Source organism: Lytechinus variegatus, chromosome 18 (genome assembly GCF_018143015.1).
Source record: "Lytechinus variegatus isolate NC3 chromosome 18, Lvar_3.0, whole genome shotgun sequence".
NCBI lineage: Eukaryota > Metazoa > Echinodermata > Echinoidea > Temnopleuroida > Toxopneustidae > Lytechinus > Lytechinus variegatus.
Window position 1 is genome coordinate 1,758,314 of NC_054757.1, and position 25,708 is coordinate 1,784,021.

At 37.9% G+C, this 25,708-nt stretch overlaps 1 protein-coding gene across 2 annotated transcripts; it reads left to right on the forward strand.

Moving 5' to 3' along the window:
* Positions 1-270: 270 nt before the first annotated feature.
* LOC121431709 lies at positions 271-25,613 on the forward strand. Of its 2 annotated transcripts, none has more exons than XM_041629367.1 (7): positions 271-592; positions 1,571-1,791; positions 9,693-9,770; positions 12,080-12,167; positions 22,551-22,738; positions 23,365-23,487; positions 23,990-25,613. In XM_041629367.1, exons 1-7 carry the CDS (start codon positions 517-519, stop codon positions 24,086-24,088), a joined length of 873 nt encoding a protein of 290 aa, XP_041485301.1. In that variant the 5' UTR covers positions 271-516; the 3' UTR covers positions 24,089-25,613. The 2 variants fall into 2 exon arrangements, with proteins under 2 accessions (XP_041485301.1, XP_041485300.1); XM_041629366.1 differs by having other exon boundaries at positions 274-592; positions 9,645-9,770.
* The last annotated feature ends 95 nt before the right edge of the window (positions 25,614-25,708 follow it).

Below are 25,708 nucleotides of genomic sequence, written 5' to 3' on the forward strand. Positions count from 1 at the left end.
GGATTTTTGACAAATCTCTATAAGTGCCTAAATGCCAAGGGGTGTTGCATACGGTGTGTATCAGCACTCCCAGAAGAATCTTGAAGCAACCCATTGCAGAATCCCCGCTTCCTTACCAGGGCCATTACCCCTTCCTACACCATTTCCCGTAATTTAATGAGCCTTGGTAGAGTTATTGTCCTAGATTGTCATCAGAACTGAACAATGAAAAACTACCAAGGCTTCATGGATAGAGAGATAGAAATGCCTGGAATTCAATGGGCCTTTTCACGGACCACCGGACAATCTTACAATGTACGCACGCATACGACATGACAGTATAGGCCTATAACATAAAATAATAATAAAACAAAACTTACTGGATCAATGTCGTCTATAGTGTTGTCTTGTCATTCATTCATTGACGACAATGAACGATTTGATTTGCAATAAAGTCATACATGCTGGAACCTCGCGAGTAAGCTAGGTCGCTTATTTGATGGTTTCTTGCTTCTTAATGCACATGCACGTCTTCAAATGGCGCCGCTTTATTTTCACTCAGTTGGTGTTACCTGCGCCATTTTCATTGCTTTGACTATGTACGCTGTTTCAGGTAAGATTTCAATTTCTATTTTTCAGAATCTTGTTTTATCGGAGATTGTTTCTTCTGTAGTTTCGCATGATACCTCTTGAAATATTACTTTCTGATAACCTCGCACACAACCACCCATCCTTTCAACTGCACCCTCGCACACACACAATCACCCCCACACACTTTGTATATTTCAGACAGAGAAGAACTCGCGTGCACCTGGGATCCGTTTAATGACAATTGTCGGCATTTACATTTCGTCATTTTCTAACAGTTACCATGGTGACCGCTTGGACTTATTAGTGGTCCGTGGTAAAAGCCAGTCTCGTGTTTCTCGGCCACTGAGACCGCCCCATCCTGAAAAGATGCACTTGAAGTTAAGACTATGTTTATTTATTTACTCATTTATTTATTTATTATCTATATATTTATTCATTTACTTACTGAATTTTATTAGGGGGGGGGGGGATTGAGGAGGGGTGCGAAAAATCAAACCAACATTTCTCTGATGTATCCAACACTACATGATCAAGGCGACACACACCTGAAATAAAGCATGGCCCTGGGATAAGTATAGTATACTAACCTCGTACTAGTGTGAGTGGGCACCCCAAAGTTTCCTTGGGGTGCTGCGTGAACACTGTAAAAACACTGTTTAAAATTTTAAGCACGTTATCTAAGTCAATCACTCTGACAATAACATAGATAAAAAAATTAAACAGCAAAAAAGTTTAAACAACTTGTTGTTAGAGTGACAGTCTTAAACAATCTGCTATTTTTTACTGTGTATTTTTTCTCCATTGGCAGCACTCCAAGGTTTTCTGGAAGACGTGCAAACATTGAAAAAAAGATGTAACAAAAAAAACCTTGAGTTTATGGTGAAAGCCTTTTTTTTGGGGGGGGTTTGTCAAATTTACATCAGCACCCAGTGAAAAAAAATATGTTTACAGGACCCTGAATCGTCTCTTCTCTATCATTCTCACTTCTAACTACATGCAGTAAACGGGATCCCGCTTCTCAGCGATGGCGCCCTAACTGATGAAATTAACGTACAAAATCGCATTACTACTGCTATCGACAGCGTTCTAAGCCTTATCTCCAGAGTGGGGAATCATCCTCCGTTTCCATCCAACGGGTCATTCAATCGTCACATGGCGTGCCGGGGGTGCAAGCAGATTATTGCTGATGTTCGGTTTGCACTCCTTATAGAGCAGGGTTCGGTAAGTAGGACTTCACCCACGGGGGGGGGGGGTGTAGTATCCCCAGGGGCTGCGCTAATACGGATCGAGGGGGGAGTTCGGGGGCAAATCATCCCTGTTATATCCGAAGCACTGACATAAATCTACAAAATGGGAAGAAAGATGGGGAAAACCCATTGACAAGAAATGACTTGGTAGTATTTTTTCTACTTTATGTAATCCTAATTTAGGAAAGTATAGAAAATGGTTACCTTTGTATCGGCTTGCCCCCTTCTTATGTCATAATACCTTGGTGTCGTCCCGATGTAAATTATGTCTGGTGCTTGCATTCATAAATAAAATACAAGGTCAAACAGCAAAAGGTGACCCTTCCAGCACCAAAACGTGTACGCATGGGTAATTGGCGTGTCTTATGTCACGGCATGGAGGGGGGGGGGGGTGTACTGTTACGATACTGCAACAAATAACAATCAAAAAATTGATGCATAAAGTTTAATTTCCTTTTTTTTATTACAGGAAATAATTATACATAAATAAAACAAATAATGATCTTACATAAATCTCTTGAAGTGTCCGATGTACAATCCAGGGTTATAGTTCACTGTTATAGTCCAATATATATATTCCAGGTAGGCTGGGAAGATTCCTTATTGATGATGGCGATGATGAAACTGATGTTGAAGTCCGATGAATAATAAAAGTCACTGTAACGAGTTGAAATGTCCGTGAAGACGATGTTGATGATGATTAACAGTTAATTTCAGCAATCCATGGGTTGAAACGTGTTCATTGAACAGGTTGATGTTGTTGATGAGAACTGATAATTTCTCTCTCAAAATAACTGCAAATAGTTCATTGATGGTGGGCATAAACTGCTCTGATCTGATCTGGTGAAGTGATCTCATATGATGTGATGTGATCTCCTGCTCTCATATGATGTGATGATCATCTTGAAAAATCTGCAGCTTTTATACTAATTACAAGTGTTCTAGATCATTCTCAAATTTCGACTAATCTACAAGCTTCTAGAATTGTCTTCCAAAAGAACTTTCTCCTTTCAGGAGCAGTCAAAATCCAGAACACTCTTGAATGACCTCATTGAAATCAACAGTGTAAACAAAATACCTAAGCCTATTCATTTCCACTACCAATACAATTCTATTGTTTGGCTTTTCCTTATTCAACAATAAAACTCCTTGGCCTTTAAATAGGCAAGGCCTGCATAATAAAAAGACATCCTGGAATGTTCTTTACAATTCTTGGCTATCCTTAAAGGGAAATAACTAATAGATTAATGTAACTGCTTTCACAATTCTTCTTATATATAACACCTCCCCCACCGGGGAAAAGAAAGCTTTACCGTAGTAAAGGTTTCTTTAAGATTACTTTTTTTTCTTTAACTGCTCAAAGTCATCTTGATAAATCATTTACAGTTATCGTGTACAAAGATATAGTACTTAACGAACATGTTAAAATAAATGAACATCAAAGATGTTTTCTTCAAATGACACACTTGGTCAAAATCATGAATAATTTCACTTTTTATACTCTTGATAGAGCATCAGCAATTACATTATTCTTTCCCTTTATGTGTACAATTTTCAAAGGGAATGGTTGGAGCATTAGGCTCCATCTATACAGTCTTTGATTCTTTGTTTTAAATTTCTCCAAAAACACAAGAGGATTGTGATCTGTATAGACTGTAATCTCTCCATTGGTTAGATACACCTCAAACTGCTGAAGGGCTAGTACGAGACTCAGGGCCTCTTTTTCAATAGTTGAGTATTTCTTTTGAAACCGATTGAGTTTCTTAGAGAAGTAGCACACTGGTTTTTCGATGCCTTCTTCATCTTCTTGGAGCAATACTGCTCCTACTCCAACATCACATGCATCAATTGCTACTTTGAATGGCTTTGTGAAGTTTGGAGCTGCCAAAACAGGCTCATTCACCAAAATGGCCTTTAATTTCTCAAATGATCTTTGACATTCGTCAGACCAAACATACTTCACTTTTGCCTTCAGCAGGTTTGTCAGAGGACTAACCACTGTACTGAAATTTGGAACAAATTTCCTGTAGAAGCCACTCATACCTAAGAATCTGAGCAATTCTTTCTTAGTTGTGGGAATTGGGAAGTCTAAGATAGCTTGTATCTTGGCTTCTCTTGGTAGCACTTGCCCTTGACCAACCACATGACCAAGATATGTGACTTTTGCCTTGGCAAATTCACTCTTCATCAGATTCACTACTAGATTGGCTTTGTCCAGCCTGTCAAACAGTGCTCGCAAATGATTCAGATGATCATTCCAAGTATCACTGTATACTAGGATGTCGTCTATGTATACGACACAATTGTCAAGTCCGGCAATCACTTGATTTGTCAACCTTTGGAAGGTTGCTGGTGCATTTTTCATTCCAAAAGGCATGACTTTGCATTGAAATAAGCCTTCGGGTGTGACAAAGGCTGATATCTCTTTGGCTCGGTCAGTCAGTGGCACTTGCCAATATCCTTTAAGCAAGTCTATCTTTGTGATATAGGCAGAATTTCCAACCCTATCAATACAATCTTCTAACCTAGGAATTGGATACGAGTCAGTCTTAGTTACTGCATTTACCTTTCGGTAATCAATGCAAAATCTCTGAGAGCCGTCTGGCTTTGGAACCATTACAATGGGAGAACTCCAACTACTCTGACTCGGTTCGATTATGTCATTATCTAACATAAACTGTATTTCCTTATTCACCATTTCCAACTTGCTTGGATTGAGCCTATAAGGATTCTGTTTGATAGGTCTTACATCACCTACGTCTACATCATGTACAGTTAAAGGTGTACGACCTGGTTTGTCTTTACATACATTCTCATATTCTCTTAACAGGCCAGATATATCATTTCTCTGATCTTCAGGCAGGTGTTTTAATGCCTCATCCATGTTTCCTAACATCTCTGAGTTAGATAACTTTATACCACATGGTTCGTTCTTGGATACATCTGTATAAGACAATTCATTATCTGTCTTTCCATAACATTCTTCTTCATGTACATTTACATGTTTTTTCTTCTTCTTTGACCTGTGTTGTACCTATTGGCTGACTAGCCTCTCGCTCAAAGTATTCTTTCAACATGTTTACATGACAAACTCTTTGAGACTTTCTTCGATCAGGGGTACTGATCACATAGTTGACATCATTCAATTTCTTTTTGACTATGTAGGGACCACTAAACCTAGCTTTCAAGGGCTCACCTTGCAAAGGCAACAACACTAACACTTTGTCTCCAGGCTTGAAACTTCGCTCTTTTGCATTTTTGTCAGCTTGAGCTTTCATTTTTCCTGCGACTCTTTCAAGTGTTCCTTAGCCACATCACAAGCTTTTGAGAGCCTTTCTCTAAACTTTGACACATAGTCTAGAAGGTTTACATCATCATTCTGAACCATAAACCTCTCTTTGATAAGCTTTAGGGGACCCCTAACCTCATGACCATAGACCAATTCAAATGGACTGAAACCTGTGGACTCATTCGGGGAATCCCTGGTTGCAAACAGTAGGAATGAGATCCCTTTATCCCAGTCATCGGGATAGTCTTCACAATAAGCCCTAATCATGGTCTTCAAAGTCTGATGATAGCGTTCTAACGCTCCTTGGGACTGTGGGTGATAAGCAGAGGACTTGATCTGCTTTATTCCCAACTCCTTCATAACTTGCTGAAATATTCCTGACATGAAATTTGACCCTTGATCAGATTGAATTTCCTTCGGCAGACCGTACCTAGTGAAAAACTGCACTAACGCCTGCACCACTGTCTTTGCAGTGATACTCCTCAAAGGTATCGCCTCTGGAAACCGTGTAGACAAGTCCATAATCGTCAGGAGAAATCTGTGACCCGACCTCGTTCTGGGTAAGGGTCCGACACAATCAACAAGAACCCTAGTAAAAGGTTCATCAAATGCAGGAATGGGTATTAATGGAGCAGGCTTGATAGAAGGCTGTGCCTTACCAATAATCTGACATGTATGACATGTCTTACAGAAATGCACAACATCTTTGTGCATCTTAGGCCAATAGAAATGCCTCATAATTCTATCTTCTGTCTTCCGAATACCGACATGACCTGCCATAGGTAACTCATGAGCCATTTTCAGAATATCTGTGCGGTAACAAGGAGGAACTACAACCTGGTGAATTATACACCAATCTTCATCAGCTGGTCTCCGGGGAGGTCTCCATTTCCTCATCAAAATGTCATCTTTGACATAAAAGCACTCAGGAACCTTATCAGCCTCAGCCTCAGAACATGCTTTCTGTGACAAGCTTTTTAATTCTGGGTCTGCCTGTTGTGCCTGTACAAGGGAGGATTTACTAAACAAACTATCATTGTTAGCAACAGAGCCTTCAACACTATCCCCATTCAAATCCTTGAAAAAGGTTTCAGCTAACCAGACATCAGTACTCTCCTCTACATCAGCAGATTCCGCATCATCCTTTTCAGCTCTACGAGTCTGAGACCTAGTAACAACACAATCCGGGAAAATCCCTGGAAAATCTTCCTGCAACAATTCAGTTTCAGCTACCTCAACGGGCTTTTCCGAAACCACTGGAGATGCAACAACTTTATCTCCAGCCAAGTCGTTACCTAACAAGAAATCAACACCTTTCATGGGTAATTCTGGAACGACACCAACAGTCACAGGACCACTAACTAGGTCACACTTTAAGTCGACCTTATACAAAGGAACCGACATGAAATTTGGGCCAATACCTTGAACTAAGACGTTGGCATTCTCTGAACTCTCCGGAGGAAGAGCCGAATCACCTGGCACCATCAGGGACTGTGCAGCCCCTGTATCCCTAAGGATCACCACTGACCTACCAGCAGCACCAGTCGAACAAGGGGATACTTCACCATCATGCAAAAAACTTCTAAAAGTTTCATCAACCTGTTTGACTTTATCAGCAAATACCAGAGAAACACTCTCAACATCTTGATTGGGCTCTGATGGAACAAACTCCATCGAGGGAACACTTGTTTGCTTGACAAAACCCATGTCTTTCTTAGTTTTGGTTGGCATTCCAACCAATTTCCAACATGATTCTTTCAAATGTCCCGATTTATGACAATGAGTACAAATTTTGGAACTACGACTCTCAGACCTTTTGGTTGATTCTGTGCCCGCACTAGCCTGATTCTTGTTAGTGTCTTTATCCTTGCTTGCATATTTTCCCTCACTAGGTTTATTGTGGGATTCAAATGACCCTTTACCTTTCTTTTTCCAATAATTCTTGAAAGGAGGCCTATCTCCACTACCTTTATGTGTGACCTCAAATTCATCAGCTACTATGGCTGCTTTACTGACTTCAGTAACTCTATGGTCATCTAAGTGAGATTTAATGCCAAAAGGAAGACTCTTTTTGAATTCTTCTAGGAGGACAACTTCCCTAAGGTGAACAAAATCTTTGTCAACTTTCAGTGATCTGTACCACTTATCGAACATCATTTCTTGTTCCCTAGCAAATTCAACATACGTCTGGCCTGATTGTCTTTGCATGTTCCTAAATTTATGTCTGTACGCTTCTGGTACCAACTCATATGCATTGAGAATTGTTTCTTTTACTGTAGCATAGTCACATGATTGCGTTTCAGAGAGTGAAGAATAGACTTTTGCAGCCTTTCCAACGAAAACACTTTGGAGGAGAAGAGTCCAGTATTCCTCGGGCCAATTCAGTCTCTTGGCCACTTTTTCAAATGACACAAAATATGTATCAACTCCCTCTTCATCAAATTTTGGCACAAGGCGAATGTTTTTCGCCACATCAAAGCCTTGGGGAGATTTATCTTTAACAGAGTTAGTATTAGTATTTGCATGAGCTAACTCCATTTCTTTCAACTTTAACTGGTACTCCAATCTCATTTTCTCCATTTCAATGTTTTCTCTGATTCTTTCCTTCTCAAGGTTTTCTTTGATTTTCTCTTTCTCGACATTCTCTTTCATTTTCATTTCCATTTCAAACTTTGCAAGTTGAATCTGAGCATCATCTGAAACAGTAACAGAAATTTCAGACTCCTCTGTAAGCTTCATGTGACTAGCTAACAAGTCAATTATCTCTGCCTTCTTTAAACCTGGGGCTAGAGATACACCCAAATGATCACAAACTGTTATCAAATCATCTTTCTTCAGTGACTTCAAATGATCATATGACAATTCTGTCATTGCAAGAAATTCTTCAACATCAAATGTAGCCATAGTGAATATACACAAATACAAGCAAGTAATAACACAGTACAGTATATTCTAGAACTTTCCAAAAATTTCCGAAATGTTTCCAATTCAAATTGAGATTTGTTTCAAATTGACTTTCGTCTCAAATTTGTTTTCGTTTCCAGAAAAAACTGTTTTTAAATTTCAAATTGGCTTATACAAATTTGGTTTCCGTTTCCCGGACAAGCCCCCAAAAATTATTTGTTACGATACTGCAACAAATAACAATCAAAAAATTGATGCATAAAGTTTAATTTCCTTTTTTTTATTACAGGAAATAATTATACATAAATAAAACAAATATGATCTTACATAAATCTCTTGAAGTGTCCGATGTACAATCCAGGGTTATAGTTCACTGTTATAGTCCAATATATATATTCCAGGTAGGCTGGGAAGATTCCTTATTGATGATGGCGATGATGAAACTGATGTTGAAGTCCGATGAATAATAAAAAGTCACTGCAACGAGTTGAAATGTCCGTGAAGACGATGTTGATGATGATTAACAGTTAATTTCAGCAATCCATGGGTTGAAACGTGTTCATTGAACAGGTTGATGTTGTTGATGAGAACTGATAATTTCTCTCTCAAAATAACTGCAAATAGTTCATTGATGGTGGGCATAAACTGCTCTGATCTGATCTGGTGAAGTGATCTCATATGATGTGATGTGATCTCCTGCTCTCATATGATGTGATGATCATCTTGAAAAATCTGCAGCTTTTATACTAATTACAAGTGTTCTAGATCATTCTCAAATTTCGACTAATCTACAAGCTTCTAGAATTGTCTTCCAAAAGAACTTTCTCCTTTCAGGAGCAGTCAAAATCCAGAACACTCTTGAATGACCTCATTGAAATCAACAGTGTAAACAAAATACCTAAGCCTATTCATTTCCACTACCAATACAATTCTATTGTTTGGCTTTTCCTTATTCAACAATAAAACTCCTTGGCCTTTAAATAGGCAAGGCCTGCATAATAAAAAGACATCCTGGAATGTTCTTTACAATTCTTGGCTATCCTTAAAGGGAAATAACTAATAGATTAATGTAACTGCTTTCACAATTCTTCTTATATATAACAGTACGATGGAGAATGTGGGCTATTTATTGAGCACACGAAGCGAAGGCATATTCAATGGTTTCGGCTTCTGGCCTTCCATCAATTTTGAGATAGAATTTTTTTCAGGGCCCCCTGGAAAACAGTGCATGACTATTCGGGGCTACCCTGCCGTTATAATAATAAATAAATAAATACATAAATATAAAAATAGTTGTATCTTGACACTCTACCTGACTCCAATTCGATGCCAGCGTTTGAATAACGAGGGCATTTGATACACCCCCCCCCACAAAAGGCCATTTTAATTGAGGGGTATTTCATTAGGGTATGTGAGATCAAGATTTTGCCGACAAACTTTTCTCAACCTTTCTCTTCCCTTTCCTTCTTCTTTTTCTTTTTTTCTTCTTCATCTTATTTTTCTTCTTCTTTTCTTTTTTTCCCTTCTTCTTCTTCCCCCTTCTTCTCCTTCTCTTCTCTCTTTCTCTCTCTTCCTTTCTATATCAGTCTGTCACCAATACTTATTTCATTATCATTAATTATTCTTAATCCTAGATAGCATCGTATCTCACGGACCAATGCTTGTTATTATTCCCTAACAAGACACTGGACACCCATGACTGTACTCTTCTGATCGGGACTTATATCGGCGACATTTTTCAAATCGTCTACCAATCTCTGGTAAGTTTTTAAAAAGTTTTATGACCACTTATGATAAAGCATGATAAGGGTTTCGATGATCTATAACTATACAATGATTGCCAACAATCGGATGCGGATAAATTTTTATAAGAATATCGGTTACATTTGGTAATTCCGAAGGTTCGTTAGTCCGAAAACAAAATGAACAACGAACCTCATTTCGTTTTCGGATAAACGAACCTTCGGAACAACGAACCTTATTTTGTTTTCGGATTAACGAACCTTCGTAACAACGAACCTCATTTCGTTTTCGGATTGTCGAACCTTCGGAACAACGAACCTTATTTCGCTTTCGGATTGACGAACCTTCGGAATATCCGAACCTTCGGAATAACGAAGCTTCGGAATTACGAATGTATACGAGAATTTTAACCAGAAAGTTCAATTTTGTCATGATTTGTAAAGAATAGTGTGACAGGTGGGGGGGGGGTGCAGGGATGGGTGGAGGGCAGGTTTCGGCGAACGGTGAGGATGTCTTACGAAGAAGTATTCTTTTGCCATTGTTTATTTTTATATTATTTTGGTAAATGTGAAATATCTTGGATTTGTAATCATTTTTTTGTCATGTACATTATCTTTTGTTATATGAACAAAGCGGAATGGGCTTATCTAGCCATTTCATTATACCTTTGATTTTATTATGTACCTACCTTTACCTTGTATTGTTTTTTTTTCTTAATATAATGATATGGAAAATAAATACCAATACCAACACCCATTTAGTATACGCCACTGATCACACTTAAGCTCGGCACACACTACACGATCCGGACAGTCAAAAGACACGATTTTCGAACAAACCGCATATTCATTAAATATGAAAATTCCAAGAAGTAAAAATATTTCATTTAAAGTTCGGCATTATGTAACATCTCAGCCACATTTGCTCTACGGTGACCGTAAGGCGAGTCTAAAACAGCCGTTTATTTTTTTACCAGCTACATGGTGTGAATAAAAATTAATTAAAACGGATTTTCGATTCACCGTACGGCCGCCGTAGAGCAATGTGACTGAGGTATAAGGCATATTAAACTTGGGATTCTGCTTTGCTGTAAGCCTTGTAGTCGGAGTAAAGTCCAAATCGGTTTCAAAGCGCAGTCTCTATGACTTATTCCCACAATGAGGTTCGAAATAGACTAGAATTTCAATTTTTGTAAAAAAGAGTGTAATTCAAATTCAAATTTATTTATTTCACTTCCATCAAACAAAAACAAATTGTATACCATGATAAACATAAATATTTGTATCCGTTGCAAACAAATTAATGATACATATGTTGTGAAAAACACTTCGACAATTTGGGCAACATATTGTAGGTTTTAAATATGTATACTATTTTTTCAATAGAAATTAAATTAAGATGGAAATGGAGGGACCCACTAAAAAGCAATGCTTGTACAATGTGGGCCCCTCAAAATATAAATAACACAACAAATAACAAAATAACAAAGTATAAATACAGATAATCAAATGAGAAGCAAATAAATAAATGAGAGGGAAATACTCACAAAATAAACAAAGTTATCAAAAATATATAGTTTGATAAAGGACAAAACAACCCGTCCTAAAAATATCCACCCTTCCCCACCCCCAACAAAAAGAGAAGAAAAAAAGGGAGAATGCCCTGAAAAGATGGATGGGTGCTGCTGAACGTAGGTAGAACACATGCCGTCGTGAACTCAAGCAAACTGGTTTCAATGATGTGTATAAAAGGAGAAAATTTTGGAGAGTTCATATCATTACAATTTCTTTAAAATCCGGATAGTAACAATGCGCTTAATACATTCATTCACGGTTTTGAAAGAAGGGGGGGGGGGAGGCTGAGCATGCAAAAAATCACAATCCTATGGTAATTTTTACGTTTTTGTACACGGTTTTGGAAAAAAGTTGGGGGGGGGCTGAAGCTCCCCGCTTCCGCAGCCCCTCCCTGTATCGCACATAACATATGCACATCCTCCACTCCCTGTGGAGTGTAGGTATTTTCAGTCAGTGAGGCGCACACAATATACTAGCAAAGCTTCGATGACTTTCATATCCTATAAGGAACCCAATTAGCATCAGGATGGATAGTAGAAAAGTGTGACGTCATAATGCCAAAGGACGCTACAGAGTGCAGTGGGATTCGAACACACGACCCTCTGATTACAACCAAGTGCGATTCTGAATCACAACATCACACCCTTTTCCGTAGCTAAGCAACAGCCAAATAAACAATACAAAGATGTTGCTATGTTGCTATTTTCCTTATATATGATTTAATTTAAAGATAATTCGTTTTGTGATTTCAGGATCAGATTCGCATCTGTCAAAACTTCCTTCACTTGTGCCCTGCTAACGGAGAGGATAACTTTGATACAACAGAAAATGAAATACCGGGTAAGTTTCCAACCTGATATGTAATAATCTTGAATATATTTTTTGTACAGGGATATTTGAAATATGTTTTGTTATTTATATGTCAAAATGTACAAAACAAAACTGTCATTGTTGAAAATGGAAATAAACGAAATGAAATTAAATGAAAAGTACCGCAGCGTACGACACTATAGTTACCATGGTTACAGGGGACGGTAGCAAGTTAATGCGGATCCACGCTAGCAATCTCTGTATCCCGGCTCTGTACGCACCCATTTAGGAACATGCCATAATCTCCATGTTCATGTCTTTCATGAGATTAGTATTATAATACTTGCCTATATAACGTTTAAAACTTGCTTTTTTCCACAAGTCTCTATATGCGCTCCATAACATGACTAAAGCAGCATAATTACCCTGGCTTTTAGCAAAGCAGCTGCGGCGTTGAATTGAGAAAAGGGAACTGAACTGGAAGGCCATTCCACAGGCAATCATGTAACGAGGTAATGTCACGTGATGTGTGACGTCAATGGATCCACCTGAATGAATGATTGATGATGTTATCTAAAAAAATAATTAATAAAAAATATCACATCGCATATTTCTCAACGATAGCGAAGCGAAACAGAAACTGTCACAAAGTCATGAACGACGGCAATATTCGCTGTGTATTTTATCCACAGGAACATATACCGCTATGAATGTGAAAATTCTGGATTAGGAAAAAAAAAGATAAAGGTTTTTCAATTCAATTTTTCAAACAACAGCAATTTAATGGGAAATTACTACACCGTTAACGGCATAACATTGTTCTTACATAAAAATCTTGCAATCTCGGCTCGAAAGTCTTTTGAACGCGCCCAGAAAATGACGGGATTCGCAATTAGTTTGGCGTTTAAAGATAGAAAAGTGATCCTCTCAAGTACTGGGAGTCTTTGGTACGTGAAAAATCCAAGACAAAATCCCGGGATCCAGAAAGCAACAGATGTAATGAATATGGATACAAAGGTTATCAACAAGCGGCGATTCTCTTTCAAACGGCTGTCGTCCAGTTCCTTACCGCATCGCAACGGTCGTGACCGCGTCAGACCTCGGTAGATTAGCGCGTAGGAGAGCCCCGTCAGTGTAAAAACCACAAGAGCAGAGAGCATTACTAGCAGGGCACCTTTTTCCACCACGATGAAAATATGAGAGCAGAAGCCAGCCAACCAGGGCACTATACAGGCGAAGATACAGCGAGGTGTAGTCACAAGATTTCTGACTCCAAAGGGTCGATCTGAACGGTCACGAAGCGGTAGACTGCGACGAGCAGAATGTTGAGACACCCTGCAACTGTGCCTGCTGTCCAGGTCATGTAAATCTTACGAGGTATCTGTCATGAAAAGTACAAATTCGTGGAGATAAATCTACCAGTCCATTTTTTTTTTGGGGGGGGGGGAGGGAAGGGGTTCAATCTCTTATTACTCAATTGGAGAAACTTGTGTAGATTTACATATTTAGAATTGCAATAAGCTGATAAGTCTTTTAAAAGAATACTGTATGTCACAGCAATGTTGATGTTCTTTTCTAACGGAACTAGACATTATATTTGCCTGTATTCACGATATTTGTCTTTTGTCTTGATTCTTATTTTTGAGTCATACCAAGCCGAGACAAAGATTCCTGCCAATATGCAGACATATGACTGGTCAGTTACAAAAAGGAAGCATACTTTGGTAATGATCAGGCGCGGATCCAGGGGGGGGGGGGGCACAACGGGCATGTGCCCCCCTATGAGAAGCAAAATTAAAATTTGTAGTGTAAAAATGCCATTAAAACCGAGGTATGGCCCCTCTTTTGAAATTGAAGACCCGTTTTTTTTTTGGCTTGTCATTTATTTTCGGGTACGAGATATCCTTTATTTGTGGTTGAAATTTTTTTTTTCTTGTCATGTCAATTTTTTCGATACGAAATGTCCTTAAATTGTTGTTGAAAACCTTTTTTTTTTGGGGGGGGCTTGTCAAAATTTTGCTCCCCCTTTTGGAAAATCCTGGATCCGCCCCCGGTAATGACAATTACTTTTCGCTGCCTCTGGTCGGATAATAGGTGCAGACACATTGATCACTTTTACAACTGTGACACATCATAAATGATATGAATATTACAACCGATTTCAATTTTGCTATACTGATGTTGGAAGTTCGTGGTAATTTCTAAAATTTTTATTATTTTTTTTACCACATTTTGCAATCCATATTTTGTGATTAAATAAAAAAAAAGGGAAATATTCTCAAATATCTATTTTCAACACAAACACTTTTCAGTTTTCCAATGAAACTTGCGGCATCACATGTCGCCATAAAAAATTACAGAGCACCTCTGATTTTTCCAATACTTCTTTTTAGATAGGAAACTGCGTGAATTAATACAATACCGCTCGTTGTGACTCTATACACTGTAAAAACGTTTAAAATTTGAAGCATGTTGTTTAAGCCCGTCACTCTAACAACTTTTGTTTAAACTTTTTAAACAACTTGTTTAAAAAAGGTTTAAACAACTTGTTGTTAGATTGACAGGCTTAAACATCGTGCTATTTTATTTTCACTGTGTGCTTGGAAACTTCTTGGTCATGCCGGCATTCAATATCACTTTCATCCCAACCAATAAATATTCCACCCTTTTTTGAAAAACAACAACATGACAAATGCATCACGGTATTACTTACTACTACATCCTTCACGCCCGAAACAGACTCTACAGCGAGCACGAAAAAGGCAGTAAACATATCAATAATTGCCATATTGATTGTAAATATGTTATGCTGTTTTCTTAGTTTCGCTGAGCAGACAACGGCTAGAAGGATAGAGCTATTGAAAAACATCGAAATGGCGGCCAGTAACATATTGCATATAATGGTTGTATTAAGTTCCTTGGTAGAATCGTTCGACTGAGTGATATTAGCCATCATGATGATAAATGTAGTGAAAATGTAGTGAATGGAGTATCACAGATTCTTGCACGAATTCGGTTTGAATGCGATATAAAATCTTCTTTCTTTAACCATGAAGCCAGTGCTAGAATTTCGTTCCTTCTATTTTCAAATGCACACGGAGTCAGTCTTGCTTATAAAAGTTTCTGTCATGTATGTGTAATGCAGAAACAAGATTTCCAGACAGAATACGAAGTTTAACACAGCCGCCGCACAACCATCACAATAAAATGAATCCTTCATGCGGGAATTAAGTAATTATAATTATCTTACTTGGGAAGATTATACCTATACTATCCATCATGATTATAGATGAACAATAAAAGGGGAAAGGCACTGATAATGTATATAATAACGAGTTTAATAACTGCTTTAATTTACCCTGTCCATCATGTGTCCATTTCTCAATTTCGTTTTTGATATGATATAACACAAATTATTATGGCGTCAAATAAAAACATGATAATGATACGAAATTAGAAATGATATGATGTCAAATGAAAAATCAATTTGCTTTTGACATGTTAAAACAGTTGTTTACTCCCCCGTCTCGTGTCTTGCTTTATTGGACTAGCGACTTTTAATCAGAGCGTAGTGTTTGTCTTGGTGTTTAGTATTCCTTTTAATCGATGTCATTGATGACCTACACTGTTAAAAAAACTGATTTTACAGAAAAATAAGAGAAGATTTTGCAGAAAGCAATATCAGATTCATTCTGTAAATTAATAAAACATGAATTTTTCTGCAATTAACAGAACATGTCTGTTTAAAACGGGAAAAAGGTGTTTTATTTAGGGAAATGGTTCCATGCACCAAATACCAATTTCCTGCAAGATTACGAAATCTGGTAAGATTACAGGTGTTCTCGAGACTCTGCTGCAGGAACTTCTTTTATTTTAAGGATAAATTTTCTAAGTGTACCCGGCGTGCTAAAGTGGTCATGCTAAAATTAACCCCTCCCCCCAAAAAAGAAACATCGATGATTTATGTATACACTCTAAAAATGAAATGTTATATCAACATTTGAAAGGATGGAGGAGAAACAACCTTTTTATAAATGTTGCATTTACCACTTTACGTGGTTGGACCCAGCTCTTAAAATGTTGGATTCAGCTTCATGCGAAGTTGGAAATAACATTTTGAAAAGGTCGTTACTCCTTAATCTTTTAAAGATCAAAGTCCACCCAGCAAAAATGTTGATTTGAATAAATAACAGAAAAAGCAAACAAGCATAATGCTGCAAATTTCATCAAAATCGGATGTAAAATAAGAAAGTTATGACATTTTCAAGTTTTGCTTATTTTGCACAAAACAGTGATACGCACAACTTGATTGAGACAGTCGATGGTGTCCCTCACTATTTCTTTGTGTATTATTGTTTGAATTATACAATATTTCATATTTTTATAGATTTGACGATAATGACCAACTTAACTGAATCTTATGTTATTAAACTATGCCTTTTCCACATGTTCGGGAGGAATTATCGTTTTAGCTTGTCAATGAGGAGAAAAATAGAATATTCCGTAGTTCAATAAAATACAAAATAAATAGTGAATGGATGACGTCATCAGTCTTCTCATTTGCATACCAATCAGGATGTGTACATAACTGTTTTGGTAAATTAAGCAAAACTTTAAAATGTCATAAACTTTCTTATTTTACATTGGACATTGTGAAGAGTAAATAAAATAGATCATATGCTCTAATCACTTTGCATAATGTTTAGTTAATGTTAGGGCCCATGGACATATGGGTGGTATGAGGACGTTAGAACCCCCACTTTTTCATTAAGAGTAAATTGCTGAATACAATGTGCCGTCTTGTGCAAATATTGCTTTTAACATAAGTTTATTTCACTTACCCCCCAGTTCTTGTGAAATTTTTCTTTGCTACAGCCGTTCATTTTTTATCTAACTTTCTTTATACCTCGGTCACATTTTTCCACGGCGGCCGTACGGCGAGTCGAGAACAGCCGTCTTAACATTTCTTTGTACCAGCTAAATATTGGTGGTTTGAATAAAAATGAATAAAACGGCTGTTTTCGACTCGCCATACGGCCGCCGTACAGCAAATGTGACCGAGGTATTACATCTTACCATGACTTACATGCGAGAATGTATTCTTCATGCCATTTCATAAAGCTGTTCCTGCAGTTATAAACGACTTTACGCTCTACTGGATCAGTCATGCTCTCCGTTGCTAGGTCAGCTACATATAGGGATATAACAAAAGGTGCAGTCATGCGGAAAGTCATAATAACTAACACCTCAGTCATATTTCTTCTACATGTACACTCTAAAAAGTATTAGGTAAAATTGTCCATGAGGGTAAATATGTGTCCAACCCACATTGGGCATTTCTTTTGGGCATTTTTATTTATCCAGTGTGATAAAAATCTGGCCATTTTAAAGTAATTTCTGCTTATTTTTTAACCTTACTGGACAATATGCTTCCTGCATTAGGTACAATACTGCTCCAAATTAGTTGGACACATGATTAACCTCGTGCTGGTTAAAATTTTACCCAATATTTTACAGTGCAAAGGGCGGTCGTACGGCGAGTCGAAAACAGCCGTTATAACATTCTGTACCAGCTACAATGTATAAGTGGTTTGAATAAAAATGAATAAAAGGGCTGGATTCGACTCACCGTTCGGCCGCTGTAGGAGAAATGTGACTGAGGAATTACGAACCTACACCTGGTCATGTCACCACAAAGGATGTGACTGAGGTCAAAACATCCGGCGGAACTGGGTTGACCTTTTTATACAAGAGTTCGATATGTATCAATACTGTACATTTTATAGGCGAACTGGATTAAAATGGCGAGGTTTACCATTCTATTTGGTGTATCAACGGTTCTCTTGCTCTCTTTGGTGTTAGGTGAGATTTATAAAAGAGTCATATTAAAGCTGTTTATTATCCGCATTCATTTAATTCTATGAGATGGCTATGCCTATCAATGACACTGGTAGACTCCTTCATGCCGGGTTTTTTTCAATTTGTCTAATGTCAATTTCGTCCAATTGCCAACTCGTCTACTACGTATCATTTGGTCTATCATCAGTTCGTCCACTCACCACATGGTCTACTTTCATTTAGTCAATGATTCCATTCCGTCTAAAAATCAGTTGGTCCAATAGCCATTTGGTCCATATACCACTTGGTCTAATTATGCTAAAGTGTTAATTTTGCAAAATGAATGAAAAGAAAGTGAGTATTAGACCAACTGGTTATTAGACGAAATGGTAATAGACGAAATGGTGATTAGACAAAGTGATGATTAGACCAAATGGTTATTGGACTAAATGGTTGTTAGACGAAATGTCGATGGGCGGAATGGCATTAGACTAAATGAAGTTAGACCATGTGGTGAGTGGACGAGTTGGCAGTGGACGGATTGCTCCATTATACGAGAGTATGCTCAGTCACACTGGCTGATGACATCCTAACCGATAAAGGCGATTGTAGTTCAACCGATGCAATTACATTGCGATGCATCTGTGTATTGTAGTCTGCTTCTATTGGTGTTCCTGGGGCATTGACGTTGGTCGTAACTTTGCCATCAATGGAAGCAACTAATCAAGCTTTGCTTCTTAGTGGGATCCTCCATTTTCACAAATTATAAATCACTAATCCTTTACACATGATTATTTTGTATGTAACTTTCTTATAACATGTCTTTTTCAAGTTGATTTAATGACCTTGGTATATTATTTTATGATGTTGACTTGTTATGATTGTATTTATTTTAATTATATTTTGTTGAAAATGAAATAAATTATTTTTGTGTCCATGCGGTATAATTGTCAAAGATTGGAGAATTTATAGGCTACATTTACAACAGGACTATGGGAACATTTTTTTTTGTACTGGAGGTGCTGATGTAAGTTTGAAAACCAAAAAAAAAAGAGTTTTCACTACAAAATAATAATAATAAAATAGCCAGTTTTACATAGCGCTTTTCCCAGAACGGCTCAAAGCGTTTTACAGCATATTATTACCCCAGTCATTGGATTCATTTCACTCCCGCACGAAAAGTGCACAATTTCCACTCCCTGGGGAGCATTCCTTGCATTCATCGCAGCCTCATAATGGCGCTGGAAAATTCAAACATACCTATCGGGTACCCATTTAGCACCTGGGTCGAGAGTGGCAAAGTGTGGATAGAAGCCTTGCCAAAGGACGCGAGACCGCGGTGGAATTCGCACACACGACCCTCTGTTTTTACATGGCGAGAGTCAGAACCACTACACCACGGCTCTTCCACGGCTCATATCCAAAATGGATATGAAAATTTCCCCAAAAATATTTAAAGAAAAACAAAGGTTTTTAATACTAAATGGGGGTCGGATTGGTCCCGAAAAATTTGAAAGCAGAAAGGGGGGGGGGTGGTTCTACACAATATAGGTAATTTTGGTTACTTTTTTTAACTTCATTTTTACATATCTCCCAGAATAGTTAGGGGTGCTGCCTATGGAGAATGATACACGCATCACCCAAAGAAAGCACCTCGCTTCCCAGGGCCACGATGTACAATTTCGATATACATGGCCATTTCCTCACTTTTCGAGTTGTTGGCACGTTGGTTCATAATCTTAATCTGTAAAGTCAGTGGCATCGATCCATGTTTCGGATTGAGGGTTAGGGAATAACAGATTTGCCCCAACTCATCATCATCATCATCATCATCAACTTCATTATCAGTATTAGAATCAGGCGCGTACGCAAGGGGGGGGTTTCGGGGGTTCAAACCCCCCCCCCCTTTTCGTTTCCTTTTTTTTTTTTTTTTTTTTTTTTTTTTTTTTTTTTTTTTTTTTTTGCTTGTCTCCCTGGAGGTCGGTCTGGTCAAGGAGTTATCGGGTAAGAGCCTGATAACTCCTTGGTCTGGTTACGGACAGTTCCCCTACCCAATAATGTATATGACAGCAATAATGAACAGAATCTCATGTTTCCGACGAAAAACACAGAAAAAATTTCCGCTCGCTTCGCTCGCTCCATTTTATTATATCTTTTATTTCCGCACGTCGCCGACATGATCACGGTATCGCCATTAACAAGGCCATACATGATTATCATGATGTATATGAATACAAGTGAACCAAGACAAAGACATACGTTTTCTTACAAAATATGTTTTACCAATATGAAAACCAAAATGACGGAAAACGCTAAAATGTCGGTTAGCTCGCTCCGCTCGCTCGTAATAATTTATGAAATTCCATAAGTATCTAGTCTCCTGTTCAAGGCCGTATTATGAGTGTTACGAATAGAAGGACATGTAGCATCGACTAATACTTGATTTACTAACAAACTATTGACAAGAAATGTATGTTTTGACGGGAAAACGCGAAAATTTCGGCTCGCTCACTCCGCTCGCTCGTAATCATTTATGAAATTTCTTAAGTTTCTAGTCTCTTGATCAAGGCCATATCATGAGACTTACGAGCAGAAGGACATGTATCATCAACTAATATGTAATCATTACCAACAAGCTATTGAGAAGAATTGTATGTTTTGACGGAAAAACGCAAACATTTCGGCTCGCTTGCTCCGCTCGCTCGTAATTATTCATGACATTTCTCAAGTTTCTAGTGTTCTGATCAAGGCCATATCCAGGCGCGTAGCCAGGGGGGGGGCGGTCGCCCCCCAAAAAAAAAGTCCCCAAAAAGAAAAAAAAGAAGGGAAAAAAGGAGAGGAGAAAAGGAAAAGGGAAGGAAGGAAAGGGAAGAAAGGTAGCTTTGTGTTTTTTCTATTTATTCTTTATTTTTTTCTCAAAAGAGAAACTCCTTCACTCTTCTTGCTTTAAATTCATATATGAATTTTGCTTCCGCGCTGCGCGCGGTTAGATGACAATATTGAAGTTCTCCATTGTTCCCCCACCTTTTCTCTAACCCTGTTTTTCCACCTCAGCTATGTGCTTCTTGCCAGTTAAAGTTAAAATTGTATACATTAGGGCATGAATTTGAGTAAGGTTAGGCCGAAGTAAATGTATGAAGTTATCTTTTTTTTTTAATTGATCGCGCAACTTCTGGTCTGGTCGGCTCCGAGCGGGTAAAATCTTTATATCAGTTTCTGCCGTCACCTCCATAAAGTCAGCTTCTCCCGCTTTTCAGCTCATTACTATAAACAACCATAATTTGGGGGCAAACAGGTTCCTAATTTAAAAGAGGAAGGTATGGAATTCGTGTCGTATTAAATAAAAATTACAATATTTTTTTTTTATCAAATTGTATTAAACTTCATGTCATTTCCCTGTATACATTCATCTCCTGTCCTGTTTTGCGCCCTCAGTTTGAAATTTTGAATGACACTTAAGTTTCTTTATATTCAAAATGAAGCGCTTCAGGATAAGTCAAAAATATTAATCATCCTTTATTATATAGATAGATAATTTCAATAAATCACAGAAGTTTCAACTTTATGCGCACTATTTTCCTTGTAATGAAGTTCAATAATCTTAGAAAATCAATTGAATTAGAGACGATTGGGTATTAGAGATATCTACATTTGATGAAACGTCCGCCCTTTGAAATTTCAGAGTTTCATTGCTCATCGCGGGGAGGAATATCTTCCTCTACCAATCTTCTCCTTTGTTTTGCGAGTTAAAAATATGCACTGATGCTAAATTGTTTGTAATCAAATCTGATCTTTCCAAAGAAAGTTTCAATATATCTTTGAGAATACCCTTTTCTCGGGATCCTTTTTATGGCAAGAAAAATTGATAAATCACTTTAGCTTCCGCGCTTCGCGCGGAGTTATTATCATTTTAATTTCCTCCATTGTATACCTCTTTTGTGCGTTTACAATCACTTTTGAAAACAAGGTTCAAAATCGCAATATAGTCAACCGAATTGGAGGTACTAGAGACAAGAGAAACGGCTCCTTTTCATTTTAATTCATGAAACACTAAAAGCTTCGCGCTTCGCGCGGGAGGGGGAAACTCCCCCTCCCTGCACCCACCCCCTAGGGAGCGCGCTCTGTAAGTGTTGGCACGCTTCGCGTGCATTTACCGCCCCCTCCAAAATGAAATCCTGGCTACGCGGTTGGCCATATCATGAGTGCTACGATCCGAAGGACATGTAGCATCGACTATGATACCAACAAACTATTGACAAAAAGGTTATGTTTTCAACGAAAAAAACGAGAACATTTCTGCTCGCTCGCGGGTCAAGACCGCACTGTTACATACCCATCCCCACTTAAATGTTATTGTCTTATTTGCAGCGCTGAAAAAAAATGAAAATCATCACCTCCCCCCCCCCCGCTCATCACTTTTTAGAGACTGGGCGGGAGATTTTAAGAAAAATCAGCTCGAAACCCCCCCCCCCTTTCAAAAATCCTGCGTACGCGCCTGATTAGAATTATTGTATTATTTTCATTGTGATCATAATCATGATAATCGGTACATTGTATGTTCTTCTTTGAATTCAGTGGAGGGCTTTCCAGTTGGAGAAGATCGGAAATCAACCTTATTCGACGACACCATCAGTCGTATCTTCAATGAAACCAGGAACGAGGTAGGCCTATTCAATGGAATCATCGACTGGCAAGTAGCTTGTCGCGCATGTAAGCAGTTCATAATCGATGCCCGATTCGCAATGATCATCGAAAAAACTTCAGTAAGTAACTTCACTCTGCGTGTTAACAAAGACGGTGCCAGATTATTTTGATGGAGGGGGGGGGGTAACTAAATAAGTCGAACATCATACTTTTATCTATCGAATCTATGCTTAAATGAGAGTAACACGATATCCGTTTTATATACTATTTGTCCTTCTCTCCTGTTATCCCTCTGTTTATCTTTTCTCCTTTTTCAACTTCTTAAAATCATATTTGGAGCTCGCTCCCTGCCCCCCTGAGTTGCCAACCCTGATTGAAAAAAAAAATTGTCCGCATGTTGACTGACATAATGAAAATTTCGTTTGGTTATATGTGTTCAAGGGATGTAAGTTCAGCTCGATAATATCAGATTTCTCATGTTAAATATTCATGAAAGTTGGGTCCCTAATTAGGGTGCAGTCACCTTTCCACTACAGCGGCCATACGATGAGTCGAAAACAGCCGTTTTAACATTTTTTTGTACCAGCTACATATGTGGTTGAATAAAAATGAACAAAACGGCCGTTTCCGACTCGCCGTACGGCCGCCGTAGGAGAAATGTGACCGCATCATTATTATTGATACACCCCGGCCTGATTGATACAGAAATGATATATTTTCTATATCATTGGTTTTTTTCTCATAGATATCTACTTTTTTCACTGATAAGTGCAATGATGTGTTCTCTGACAAGACTGATATTCATGATTGCAACTTGGTGATTGAGCAAAAGGTGGATAAGATCTATTCGGACATCTTAGACAGGCTGGTAAGTCAATACCTTCACCTAATTCTATTTCTTTCCTTTTTTTCTCCCCTAAATACTTGGACTGACCCCTATCGGATTCGATTCAAAACAGGTTCTGCTATTACCAATTAGGTAAAGGGGTGTCACATCTGGAGGTACATTTAGAACGATGAGCAATAATAGTATTCACAATCGTCATTTTCATCTGACATTGGTATTTTTTAATTTCTCAAGAAAATACAAAAAAATAAAATAAATATTAAAATTACCCTCAAAAGAATTGTTATCTTTTTATTGTAATTTCGGGAAAAATATGTTAGTTTGCATTTTTCATTAAAACAAACGACGCCATTAATATCAAGATTGACGTGTACAAATTAAATCCACACTTTTAAATTCAAGAATGACGTACAAAAGGAAATCCAGGAATTAAATTCACACTTTCTTGCATGATTGTCCTTTCACCATGTTCACATTTGTATTTTTCATTTCCGTTTCCCTTCCCTTATCTCTTTTCGTGCAGAATGCCCAGAAGATATGCCGGGACACGATTCATTTGTGTCCTGCAATGGATGGAGATGATGATATAGTCAATGACATACCCAACGACATAATGGAATAGAATCGTTGATCAATTATAATTGCAAGTGACTTTGCCAACACATCCGGTTATGCAGGATGTATGCGTCTAATTTATGTACACACACTGTAAAAACTGTGGTGTTAAAACTGACACCAATTGGTGTTAATAGAGGACCACACCCTGAGGTGTTAAAATTACACCCTAGAGATTGAACATAACACCAAAGAGTGTAAATGTAACAACCATAGGTGTTGTAATAACACCTATAGGTGTAAAACTAACACCACCAATTTAACACCGGTGTAAAATAACTGGTGTGGTCCTCTATGTACACCGGTTAACACCACAGTTTTTGCTGTGAAGGGTCTGCTGCATTTTATATATTACAAAATAGTGACGTGGATAGCTAATCCAATGATTGGCCGAAGCTTATCACGTGACCAGTCAGATAACATTTACTAATGACTGATACTAATGACCAGGGTCCGGTAACACAAAGGTTTGCGATTAATCGTGCGCTTGATTTTTATGATTGATTGTACATTGTGGTCAATGGAATCAATCGTAGAAAATTGTTCTACGATCATTGCTAAGCTTTGTGTTACGGGCCCCAGATCTGGTTTCGGGAGATTATAATTTATCAATAAGAATCCGCATCACTATATAATCTTATAAATCATACAATCACATCATTTTTTTAGCCGGGATTAGAATAATTACAAACACTTTTTACCTTTTAAACAGGACAAAGGCGCTTTATAATTCTTTTAATAGTATCTCCTGCTGTTAGAAATTATTAGTTTTCTTCGATAAGGTATACCATTGATGACAAATTTAATAGCAATTGGTTCTACCATGGTAGTTTTTATTCATAATCATTCATTTATCAAGTATATGAAAGTTGCAATTGAAACTTAACCCTAACTAGACAGACGCCCTCCCTCAACATTTGAAATGCTTGGAATGGAATCCTCCTAGGTTTCAAAACATTATCTATGCAATTTTGTACATGCGCGCCAATTTTCAGGACGATCGCACGGTCAATGGCCAAGATCAGACACTCCTCGGCTTAATAAGCTATCGGAAAACCTCGGCCAACTTAGGATTAAAATTACAAGAAATGGTAAGTCTTGTGACTCCTTCCATTTTAGTTTTTGTTAGGGTCGTGTGTTTTTGTAAGTCACATTTTTCATACCTGGCGTTGCTGTCAGGCCTATATTCATATCAAACAAGTTCGATGGGGGGGGGGGGTGCGCCTAAAGTTGTGCCTAACAAAATATTTGTATCTATGTGATGATTATGATGATTGCATATCCCTTGCAGAATGAGTTATCAAAGTAACAACAAAAACCAAAATGCTGAGAAAAACAACGACCAAAAAAAAACCACGAAAAAGATCAGGTTTATTTACAATATTAGTATTTTTATTTTGTAAATAAACAATATACATGCATATAGGTAGAAATATATAAGTATACAGATTGAATCACAAGGAAAAGAAAAAATGCATGACGATCGATTAGCAAAGCATCCTCTGTTTTTTTTCTTATACATTCTCACCTTGTCTTTACATGAAAGAAGGTAGATCTTTTAAAAACAGTGCAAGTCTCCATACAGTATCATTTATCGTAAAAGTGAGAGGGAATGTCATTTTCGTTG